Source organism: Balaenoptera ricei, chromosome 9 (genome assembly GCF_028023285.1).
Source record: "Balaenoptera ricei isolate mBalRic1 chromosome 9, mBalRic1.hap2, whole genome shotgun sequence".
Taxonomy (NCBI): Eukaryota; Metazoa; Chordata; class Mammalia; order Artiodactyla; family Balaenopteridae; genus Balaenoptera; species Balaenoptera ricei.
In genome coordinates this window covers 21,708,270-21,720,365 of record NC_082647.1, presented here as the reverse complement: position 1 = coordinate 21,720,365, position 12,096 = coordinate 21,708,270, and the positions used below count along the sequence as shown (strand labels likewise).

The following is a 12,096-nucleotide window of genomic DNA, read 5'->3' as shown; positions in this document are numbered from 1 at the left end:
AAATTGGATGTTCCCTATTTTACATAGGAGAAAGCTGATACAGGGAAAGTTATTACCTAAAGTAAAGTATTTCAATTAATGGGAGAGTTACAAAGAAAACCTCAGGTTTTCTGGTTTACATCAAGTAAGGCATTAGAATCCTGTAACCTTTTGAACCGTTGAAATTGTTATATCTTCATATATAAAAGATCTGATATAAAGTAAGATAAATATAAGTTAAACAATAGTTTTCTCCTTCAGAGGTTTAAAATTTTCACTGATTATATTTAAACCTGCCTATTAAGCTTTGTGATGTAAATAAGAATCAAAGGGAAGCAAATCTTACATTTTGTCAGACAGTACTACTCAAATAAAATAGTTGGTAGATTATGTGGGAGATGATTTCTGAAATATTGGCACAAAATTAATACAGTGAGGAAATTATCATTAATGTAAAACTTGCTAGCATCTTAGTTTTCAGTAGCTAGTTTTATGTTCATTATACTAATAAACCATGCCTGGAGTTATAGACCTGTGATCTAGTTCTGTGATTGTTTTCCATCTTCACTTTGTCACTTCACTAGTTTAGAGATTTTACATTTTTGTGGAATATCCTGTGTCTTTGCTGATTTATGGCATTGGTCCTAAATAAGTTGAAAGTAGCTTCCAGTTGCATTAAGAGCCTGAAAGCAATTAGAAAAAAAGAGCAAGATAATTATTATAAACTTAGTTATGTCATATTATGTCTCTTATAAGTCCTCTTATTCTTAATATTGAAAGAATAAGTGTGTGTTATTTTCACTACTCATTACAGACTTATGAATGAAGTTACTCTGGATATGCAGTTGTTCTGTGGTATTCATTTAAAGAAAATATTGTTTCTACTTCAGGTGATGGAGAAGATAACCGACCAGGAATGAGAGGAGGCCATCAGATGGTTATTGATGTTCAAACAGGTGAGGACTACTTGGAATGGAAAGCAAATTCTTTAAAAAATTATACATTATTAAATATCAGGTACTCATAAATGTGCTTCTTTCCATTCCTTACCAAGTTAAGTGTCATTGGCCATAACCAAGTAGCAAAGAAAATAGGCATTATCTACAGGTATAACCTAAACTAAGCAATGGCATGTCAGGGAGGGGAGGCTGCTGCACAAATGAAATTAGATGACCTAAAAGAAATGTAATGTGCAGCCCTTTAGAGCCGTGTGTGTGTGTGTGTGTGTGTGTGTAGTTTTATATGTGTTTGATTTCCATAGTATACTGTGGAGTATTTCTGGATTTTTAGTGCATTTATATTTTAATGCCATAATATGGGAATTGTTGCAGTAAAAGAGAATTAAGATATATTTTAGAGGGAGAGAATGTAAAATTAAGTAGCCTAAGTGTTGGTAGATGCATCAATTGCTAAACACTGTCCACAAGCCTATAAGTAATTTGTTTTAGTTAGTCTTCTTTGCTGCCTTTTTAATTTTATTCTGCAACTTGATACTGAAAATTTTCCTTAGGTTTCTACAGCCTAGAACAGCTTAAATACCATTATATTTAGAGGTTAATGCTAAAATTATAATAGGTTTCAAACTACCGTCTTGAAAAGCAAATAATACCAAGAATTTTGTATAATTTTATTTTATTATTTGGTTTTAGAAAACTTTACCACATACAATGCCAGTATCCACCCAAATAATATTTTACTTTTTCTGAGTGTAATAAAAACTCTGTTCTATTATTGTATTATGCTGACAGTAGTGCTTCAGGAATAAAGTTTTTTTGACTCATTATAATTACTAAGATTATTGCAATGCAGATAATCATCTAGGCATTAATGTATTTTCACAAATGTTTTATAAGTAAAAGGAGGAATTATAATATTTAAAATTAACTGCTAAATTTGTGTAGTAACCTGTGAGTTTGTTTGGGAGTATTATTTAGGGTCTCTTTGGAAAAGGTTCATTTTGAGGCATAGGAATTTGCTTTCCTAATCTTGGCCCCTCTTCCCAGACCCCTTCCTTCCCACAAAAATAGGCTTGACTCAGCTGTAGAGTCTTAAGCATCTTTTTTTCTACCTGAGAGTTCAGTAAATACGCACATGCTTATTTCTCAAAGAACCAGATCTATACAGAAATTTTTTTTTAATCCAAAATTAAATACAGTATAAAAAAACAGTTGAAAATTTGTGTTTAGATCGTCTACAGTAGCTTTTCTCCTCTTTTGAACATACAGTGGAATTTATAATGCTGTTCTTCTTTTTCTCAGTCATGATGAAAATATTATTAAATTCTTTTTTTAAAAATTGCTAATAAAATACTAAAAAAGAGTGTTGAAAAGCTACTTTAATTTTCTAAACAAAATGCTCTTTTCCTTAAATGTGAAAGTAATGTGGTTTACTTTAACATTTAAAGTTCACCTTATCAGGGAGCAGAAGGAATTTTCATAGTGCTTACTGTGTTGCTTATTGTGGAATATGGACTGTATAAAATAGGTAAAATAAATGTGTAAGGAAAGAGAAAGTTTTTCTCTTTTTTTGTAATCCATGATATTTCAGAATGGAAAATGAGAAGATTCAAATGATAGGCAAATATCCTGACAGAACTTTGTGTGAGCAGAGTCATTGACGATTAAATGCTGACTTTTCAGGTCAGAGATCCTTGAAGTAAAATACTTACAGCATATAGTGATAAAGGTCCACATATTTTTCTGTAATATCTTGGTTTTATGCATTAAGGGCAGGGTTTCAGCAGACTCAAGGTCCTTATCCCCATTCCCTTTAAAAAAATATTTCAAGGAGAGGAAAAGAGTTGTTTCAGTATTTACTTGGTTTGCTTTAGAAACAATAATTATAAGAAAGCAATGACTTAAAGTAAGTCATTGTAAATAAGTAAGAATGACTTATTATAGGCATAGGATATATTCCAGATGGAATCTTTAAAGGCATAACCTCTCATAGTTTCTGAGGATTTATTATAGGTTGACAAAGGTCTACAATGAAAAATTGATCAGTATCCATACTTCTGTATGAGCACTAGTTGATAAAAATGTAATAAAAGTACTTTGTGAATATATTTTTAAGCAAATATTTCTACTATAGGAAATTTAGGGGCTTAGCCATCAATAGAGGGATTTTTTTTTTCCATTAATTAATTTATTTATTTTTGGCTGTGTTGGGTCTTCGTTTCTGTGCGAGGGCTTTCTCTAGTTGCGGCAAGCGGGGGCCACTCTTCATCGCGGTGTGCAGGCCTTTTACTGTGGCGGCCTCTCTTGTTGCGGGGCACAGGCTCCAGACGCGCAGGCTCAGTAGTTGTGGCTCACGGGCCTAGTTGCTCCATGGCATGTGGGATCTTCCCAGACCAGGGCTCGAACCCCTGTCCCCTGCATTGGCAGGCAGATTCTCAACCACTGCGCCACCAGGAAAGCCCCCCAATAGAGGGATTTTTATTTAGAGCCATTTTGTATCTGTTTCAGTGCTTTTTTCCCACCCCCCCAAACTTTCTTAATGCTGGGTCAAGCTTTATTTAGGTTCATGTGTGATGATTAAACGAGATTTTGAGCCTTTAACAGGAACCAAAAATTTAAAGTCTGGTAAAACTAAATAATCATGATAGTTAATAAAAAGTTGTCCATAACTCAAGTGAGCTTGATGGTCAATATGTTACCATTACCACTTATAGTGTGAAAACACTACTAACTATGTGAACGGTGAAGTTGAAGGGGTTTAACCACATTCAGATGATCCTTTGTATGAGTAATAGGGAGTATGAGTTATAGGGATGGTGTGTAAAACATATTGGTATGGAATTCTTTATAAATATATATAAATGAACCGGTGATGCAATTAGGGTTGGGATCCAGATTGAGATAGAGGAGAAATGCAGCTTCTGAGGATTCAGGTGTCTGGAAGCAGAGAGAAATGTAAGGAAAGATGCCCTAGGACTCAACCAAGTCAGAAAAAGCTTTGAACTTTCATAAGACTCTAGAATAGTGGTTTAGGTTACGTTTAAACAGGTGTCTGGTTGTGAGGGTGGGTAATCCAGGAATCTGCTATATCAAGAGAAAACAAAAGGAATTTTAAAAATGCCATTCAAAAGTCTAGTAACTGCCATACCCTGGCATTCCCACTCTTTTGTTTCAGCTAACCATTGCTGTCTATATTCCTTTCTATCACCATGCTCTATCCTCTTAGTATTTCCTTGTTTTCTTAGATGAGGCTTCATGAATGGGCTTTTAGGAGGCCCATGATACTCTTGAAATGGTATGTAATATTTTTATCTGCCTTTGTGGAGTTTACTGGGAAGATTCATTACCTATGTATTTTTTAAAGGGTTAAATATTTCTATTAAGTTTTGACATTACATGGTAAGTAAATACTGCTGGTATTCATATAAAATTTCAAATGAAATTCCTTGCTCTGTGTAAGTGGTATTCATTGTTAAAATAATAGTGTTTCCAAAGTAAACTCTTGCCCACCTTTCCTCTACTCTTGTTTTTTTTCCAGATTATTTGTTGCTAGATATAAGGTGGGTGAGGAAGAGAGTAAAGGCGATAAAGTCAGAGAGGTAGTGAGGGGCAATTGTGTTGAGTTCTTTTGTAAGAACTTTAACCTTTACTCATAGTGAGATGATTAAAGGAAAATATTGTTGGGTTTTGAGAAATGTTACTGACTTTGCATTTTAACAAAACAAATTGGGTGAAGGGCAGAAGCAGAGCGACCTTTGAGGAGGCAGTTCCTTACCAGAGAAGTGATGATAGCATTGGCTTTTACTAGAGTGGTGATCACAGTGTTCAGAATTGGTCAGATTTGGGATGTATTTTGAAGATGTCACATACAGCTGACAGGATTTACTGATGGATTGGATATGAGGTGTGAGCGAAACGAGTAATGAATGACTCAAGGTTTTGACCTGAGTAGTTGGGAAAATAGTATAGCCATTCCCTAAGATAGGTAAAACAAGTGGATTAAATATGGTGGGTTGTTCAGCAACTTGTTTTTAGACAGGTTGAGATGCCAGTTAGACATTCACGTATATAGATATGTCAAGTAAGTGGTTAGACATATTGTTTGGGGTTCAGGAGACAGGTCCAGGCAGAATAAGCATTTCCCTTTCTGTATTTACATAGCACTTTGTTCATACTATTATTTTTACTATAATGATTTCCAAATTGTTTTAAAGTTGCTTGTGTAGGTGTTATGTATCCCATTCCTCTCTATTCAGCTTTCTTCTTTCTACCTCCCATCCCCAATATTCTTATTGATGGGAGAAAGACAAGAATCTTGCATTATTTATTTTTATGGCCGCAAAGCCTGGTATGGAGTAAGTGTGTACTAAATATTTGTTGAACTGAATCAAAATTTTAAAATCCATTTTCCTTCAAGTTGAAAAATATTTACTTGGAAACTACACTCTGATATTGCTTTAAACCTTGATGGGTGGATTGTGTCATGATGTCATTTGTTGTAATATGCTGATATTTTTCTGAGGTGAATTTATGTTATTGGTTATACTCTAATATATTTAAATTTTCTGGTGATTCTGTTTGTTCTTTTCTAGTATATAGACTATATTTCCTTAAAGCTGTAGTTCTTATTACCTTGGGACCTAGGTAGAAAAATTAAATGTTATGTAGACTTTGCATTTTTTTAGGGTAACAGTTGGTGCTTTCTGAATTTAATTTGGGTGTAGGAGCAGAATCTGGGATATCTTTGGGATTTTTTTCTCTAGAAATTCTACTTCTGTTGTAAAATTATTAATAGCATAATTTACCAAGGTGGTTTCATATACTTTTATTTCATCATTTATGCACCAGAGTCTTATAACTGCTATCATCAGGTTGATTTTAATCATCTTCAAAGTTGTATTTCTTGTTAAGTCTCTGTGAAAGAACCTTTTCTAGTCCAGTCTTACTGATATAACAATTAAATATAGTGGTTGGAGGTTGAGTGTGTGGTTAGGAAGTGTGTGTGTGTGTGTGTGTGTGTGTGTGTGTGTGTGTTAGAAAGAGAGAGAGACATATCTGGATTTCAATCCTGACTTTACCACCGACTTTTTGTTTGATCTTGAATGAGTTATAATGACAATAAAAACAGGAATAATAAATTAAGTTGCTGTGAGAGTTAAATGAAATAATGTCTTATATGTAAGTATCGATATATATTATTTATATAATATGTATTTTTATATGCAACATATTAATCTACAAATGTATACTGATTAGTTCCACTGAGAGAATTTGATGTAAATTTAGAGATCTTTCTTTTGTGTTTGTTTTTTTGACAGAATCTCACAGTGGAAATATTTTTAAACAATTTAAAAATTTTTGAAAAGCAATTTAAAACAACATGAAAAGCAGTGCTGTGTTGAGGGGAAAAAAATCTCACCCATAATTCCACGTTCTAACTAACCAATATTATTTTGGTATAATTGTTTCATCTTTTGTATATATTGCCCTTATTGATGTTTTAGAAAGGAAAGGATAAATATACTTTTAGATATTTAGGAAAAAATATTAAAACTCATTTTAAGAACTTTTTTGTTAAGGATTAGGTTGATTTAGTAGTAGAGTGACTTTCCCCAAGTAGAATTTGAAGAAACTAGAAGTTATGTCTTTATAAGGTTGGTGCCTAAGTAGTGAAATATAGTTTAGAGAAGCCCACTCCTTATTTTAAATATGCAATTTGAAGGTTTCCTAAGCAAGGACTCTTAATCTGTTGAAGTTATATACAAAATTTTGTTTGTATGTACATTTTTCTGGAAGAGAATCCATGAATTCAAATCATCAACGAGTTAAGAACATCTTCACTAGACTAGAACTTTTTTTTTTACCTGAGGAGTAATATTTATTAAATACCTACTACATGTAGAGATTGGGATTAGCACTTTTATATGTTTATACGTTTCATTTACAACTGAAAAGGTAGATACCTTCATTTTACAGAATAGGTGGTGCTGTGTCCAGGGCTGTGGAGCTGGGATTTGAACACAGGTCTGTAGGACTGTCTGGCTCTAAAGCCCATGTTTTTGCTGCTGTTACTATAGTGGTTCTTAGTTTTCTAATGCTGAAGATACAGTGAAAATCTCAGGTGTGATGGGTGAAAACAGAAAATACAGTAGATTGTGAGGTAAGTCCTGAGACCTCAGCAAATTTTAAATACATAAATACTAATAAAGCATATCACTTCGCTTATAAAATACCATAAAGTGAAATTGAAAAACATAGTTGATTCCTTTACATCCTTATTAAAAGCTATTGCAGATATAAAGAGTAAGGAACAATAGCTGACCTAGTAATTGCTAACATTTACTGGGTGCTTCCAATGTGCCAGGTATTTCACTAGACTAAAACTTCATAGAGCTCGTTTCAGCTTCTTTAAAGTGACTTGTATTTCGAAGCAATTACTGCTTCCCAGTGTTTCATTTATCTTGTTTTCTTAAATATTAAAAAATTAATAGTCCCTGAATTTTCTTTTCCTTTTTCAGTCTGTAGATATTTTTTTCATTTTGCTACAGCTCTAAGGATAGACTCACCATTTTAAAAAGTACATGGTGGCATAAATTTTACTCTGATTTTTCAAAGCTTTCTTCTATCCTAAGTGAATTCTATTATTCTTACCAGAGAAGAATGTAGTATTGTATTGAATGTAGTAGAGAAGGAATGTAGTATTTTGTCCTACTTGGGAGTATATGTCAATTTTATTGATCATAATTCCTATACCTGGCATTTCTCTACTTAGGTTATTCAACTCTGAATTGGGTTTCAACTCTGGGTAAAATAAGGCAAATAGAAAGAGAAAAAGGCATGTCTGTTTTGCTTCAGTGTGGAAGTCTGTCCAGATGAAAACTTAAAATATCCATGGTACCAGGCAATTCTTTGTTCAACTCTCATTGAATTTTAAGAACCTACGGTACCAGCCTTTTTCCCTCTCTCAAGCAGAATAGGTAGTAAGATTTAGGCAAAATCCCAGTATTTGGTATCTATAAAAGAAGTTGCTTGTCACTTGAAAGAACCGTTCTGTGGAAATCTGAACCTCTCTGACTGTACCAATTATATGTAAAGTGCTTTCATATTTTTTTTTAATGCCACATAATGGTTTTCCTTGATATTCTTTAAAGAAGCTATTGAAGAAAGTAGGTAAACATGGGTTTTGGTTTTTAAATACAAATATATTCATATGACTGTATTTTTGTAGCTACGTATGACACGAATCTTTTTCTTTCATACAGTTATCAGAAAGGAATTCTAAAATATAGCCCTAATACAAAGTATATTGTCATAGGCAGAAAATACAACCTTTTAGCAGGGAAATTACAGCCATATGTTGAATTCACCCAAAAGATCAGTCTCTAGTTTTGTAATCATAGCCTTATGTAAGAAATATAGCTCTTGGGACTTCCCTGGTGGCACAGTGGTTAAGAATACGCCTGCCAATGCAGGGGACACAGGTTCGAGCCCTGGTCCAGGAAGATCGCACATGCCATGGAGCAACTAAGCCCGTGTGCTACAACTACTGAGCCTGCGCTCTAGAGCCCATGAGCCACAACTACTGAGCTTGCGTGCCGCACACCTAGAGCCCGTGCTCCACAACAAGAGAAGCCACGGCGATGAGAAACACGTGCGCCACAAAGAAGAGTAGCCCCCACTCAGGGCAACTAGAGAAAGCCCACGCGCAGCAACAAAGACCCAATGCAGCCAAAAATAAATAAATAAAATAAATAAATTTTTTTAAAAAAGGCTACACAAAAAATCACCAGTTAAAAAAAAAAGAAAGAAATATAGCTCTTTTTAAAAAGAGAGACAGATGAATCCAGTTGATAATCTGCTGGGTCTTGAGAGTTCAAGGGAATGGCTAAGGAAGGTAAGGTTAAAGAGCATATAAAATATCTTTCCCCTTCTAATTTATTCTTCCCTTCAAAAATTCTAATGTCAGGGGCTTCCCTGGTGGCTCAGTGGTTGAGCGTCTGCCTGCCAATGCAGGGGACACGGGTTCGGGCCCTGGTCTGGGAGGATCCCACATGCTGCGGAGCAACTGGGCCCGTGAGCCACAATTACTGAGCCTGCGTGGTCTGGAGCCTGTGCTCCGCAACAAGAGAGGCTGCAATAGTGAGAGGCCCACGCACCGCGATGAGGAGTGGCCCCCGCTCGCCGCAACTGGAGAAAGCCCTCGCACAGAAACGAGGATCCAACACAGCCATAAATAAATAAATAAATAATTAATTTAAAAAAAAAATTTCTAATGTCAATGTAATGTCCTATTAACTACACTTTCAGAAGGATTAAACTCTTAAACTAAATGTCCTGACAGGGTTCATTTTTATTTTGAATATAAATTTGTGTTTCTTAAAAGTTTTTTTTTTTAATTTCATTTGTTTTTCTCTTCGTGTCTGCATTAAACTAGGAATTAAGCTAACCTCTGTTACAAGCCTAGTAACCCTCCACCTACCTCTTCTTTTTGACACTTGAATGTTATATAAGGTTGGGCCCATGCTATGTCAGTGCATAGTATATGCATTCTATACTGTTTCAAAGTGGAAAGATGGATTTAATTACGAAAATAGTGTGCCATCTTGTGGAGGATTATGCAATCAGCATAGTCTGATTTACCCCTAAGAATCAGAGGAGGAGGATAGATATTGCAGTTGGGCTCATAAAATAAAAAGCCTGCTTCTTTGTGCAAAATGGTGTGAAGATACTGATGTGTTAACATTTCTACCTTTTTCTTAGTGTATTTAAGATCTATAGATTAGTACTATTGGTAGTAAGTAGTTGTAGGGGTTATTTAATACTGATACGAAAAAAGACCTGTAAAAAAGACTGGTTGCATTTTAGCTTTTGTGGCCTGAGTAATAACTGATTGATTGATTGGTGATTGATTCATTTAGTCTCTGAGAATGAAATTGGTTTGATATCTTGAACATAGGCTATTATTGGTCACTTTATTTCCGATCTTTCTGTTTCCCTGGCTCCTCCTTTTCAGTAAGTCCTATATGCTGCAAGTTCAGATCTGACCATGTCACATCTCTGCTTAAAATCTTCTGTTGCTATTTAATACTATACTGTCTGTGGAGTCAAGTTCAAAACCTTTATATTGTCATTTAACCCATTTCATGATGTGGCCACTACCTGTCTTTTTAACTTATCTCCACTCCACTACTTTTTTTTGTTCTTTTAAAATGAACAGTGTGTTTATTCATCACACAGTTTTCACCACTGTGCATGCATTATTTAATTCTCATGGTAGCTTTAGGAGATAGGTACTCTGTGCCATTTCAGAGCTGAGGAAACCAGTGGTTAAGGAATTTGGTGTTGGTCACACAGCTGTGGTGATAGAGCTGCAGTTCCATCCAAGATCTGCCTGACTTTAGATTCTGTGTCTTTTAAAACACTTTTTGTGTGTTTTTCTGTCTCTGTACCCTTGTTTTACTTTTTACTCTGCTTAAAAAGTCCTCTTCTCTTTCCTTCATTCTACCAACAAAGACACTTTCTGATGCATAGGTCAGATACCACTGTCACCATGAAATCTTCCTGAGTCCCCTCAATCTGGTATATTCCCTTCCCTTTTTTGAACCCCCGTGGTGCTTTTTTACCTTTCTTATGGCACTTAGTCTACATTGCATTATGGTGATTAATGTACTTGTTTTATATTCTTCACTAAATTGTAAGCTCCTTGAGGGTAGGGATGATGTCTTCTTTATTTTTATTCTCTAAAGTGCCTTGCCAATTCAGATTAGTACTCAAAAAATGTTGAGTGAACATTTCAGTGAGTCTGGGAGAAATAGCCTCTGTAGCCTGTGCTCCTTTAGGAAAAAATACAGAGAAAGGGCTGCTGCATGAGGAGGATTGTGCTGCCCTAGGGATGTACATGAATTGTTATGTAACCTATAAGCATGAGAGTGGACATCCAGTAAACCAGGCTACTGCCATGTTGCAAATAATAGCATTTTCTTTTTTCTACTTTCTTCTCACTACAGTTTTGTCTGATTATTTCTATAATCTTTAAAAGTTTTTGGTATCCTTTATGCATTAAATAATATTTTTGCTGGTGTTTGTTTCTAGATAATATTTCATTCCTGAATGATTTAACTTAAATGATTAGATGATTTAATTAAAATTTTGTTATACATTTCATTCAGGTATGTCAAAAGGTCCTGTTACCATCTGATTCATTCAGTTTTACTATTAAACTTTAACTGGGACCACGAAGCATTCACGAACAAGAATGACATCTTGGATTAATTCCATTGGGATGCTTGCTCTGTGCCAGATTTTATTTTGCTCAGCTATCAATGAGGCTGTTGTGGAAATGTGGGTTTTCTTTGCTGTGAGAATTTATGCGTACAAAGAGACCTGCTTTTCAGAAAGAACATTGAGAACCCAGATCCCAAGAGGAAGGGTTATTAAAGTTAGTGAACCAGGGTAACCTTATCCAAAGGGTGCCCAGAAACACTGTAAAACAAAAGGTCAATTGCTATTGCTATTTCAGTTATATACCCCCTCCCTCTCCAGGCTTCAGAATTTAATGGGGTTAATTGCATTTATAGTGAGGCCTTGGCAAATAATTTTTAAGTCAGATGAAAATTCTTTAATTTTTTTCCGTAGAATTCTCAGTATCTGGGTATTACTGTGTGCCATTTGGGAAACAGAATGTTACTTAACTAATGATAATGGATTGTTTTATACTTCTGAGAGATGGCAGTTTTTTAATAGTTTCCATTATTTCACATTTGTACAGAGCCAAAAGTGTTCAAGGTACTGGGTTAGACATGGAAACATACAATGACACTGTTTTCATTGCGTCAGTGGTACTTAGTAACTACAAAGTATTTTGTGTATATGTGCATGTTTTAAAGGTAGAAATGCTGTTCATGCTTGACAGCCTTCAGAATGTTTTCATGTAACTTATATCTGAAGAACTTTACCACCACACTGAGAGTTTGTAAATGAAAAAAATCAGGACCCAGGCAAGTTAAGTGACCTATACCTGATTACCCATTTAGCACTAGAACTGTTCCAGTGGTCTGTTCTTATCCAGAAGCATTGTTTTAATTTCCCCTAGGTTCTTTCACTTAGACAATTCACTTAGAGTTTGAAATTATATGAAAATATGACAAAAATCTCTTATAAG

At 34.8% G+C, this 12,096-nt stretch overlaps 1 protein-coding gene across 3 annotated transcripts in view; it reads left to right on the top strand.

Annotated features, from left to right (window-relative positions):
- Window positions 1-12,096, top strand: part of MKLN1 (muskelin 1) — a 361,821-nt gene that overhangs the window by 273,203 nt on the left and 76,522 nt on the right. For all 3 annotated transcript variants that reach the window (XM_059933366.1, XM_059933367.1, XM_059933365.1), the window contains one exon: window positions 870-935. In XM_059933366.1, the coding sequence (XP_059789349.1) occupies window positions 870-935 (66 nt within the window). The remainder of the gene's footprint in view (window positions 1-869; window positions 936-12,096) is intronic.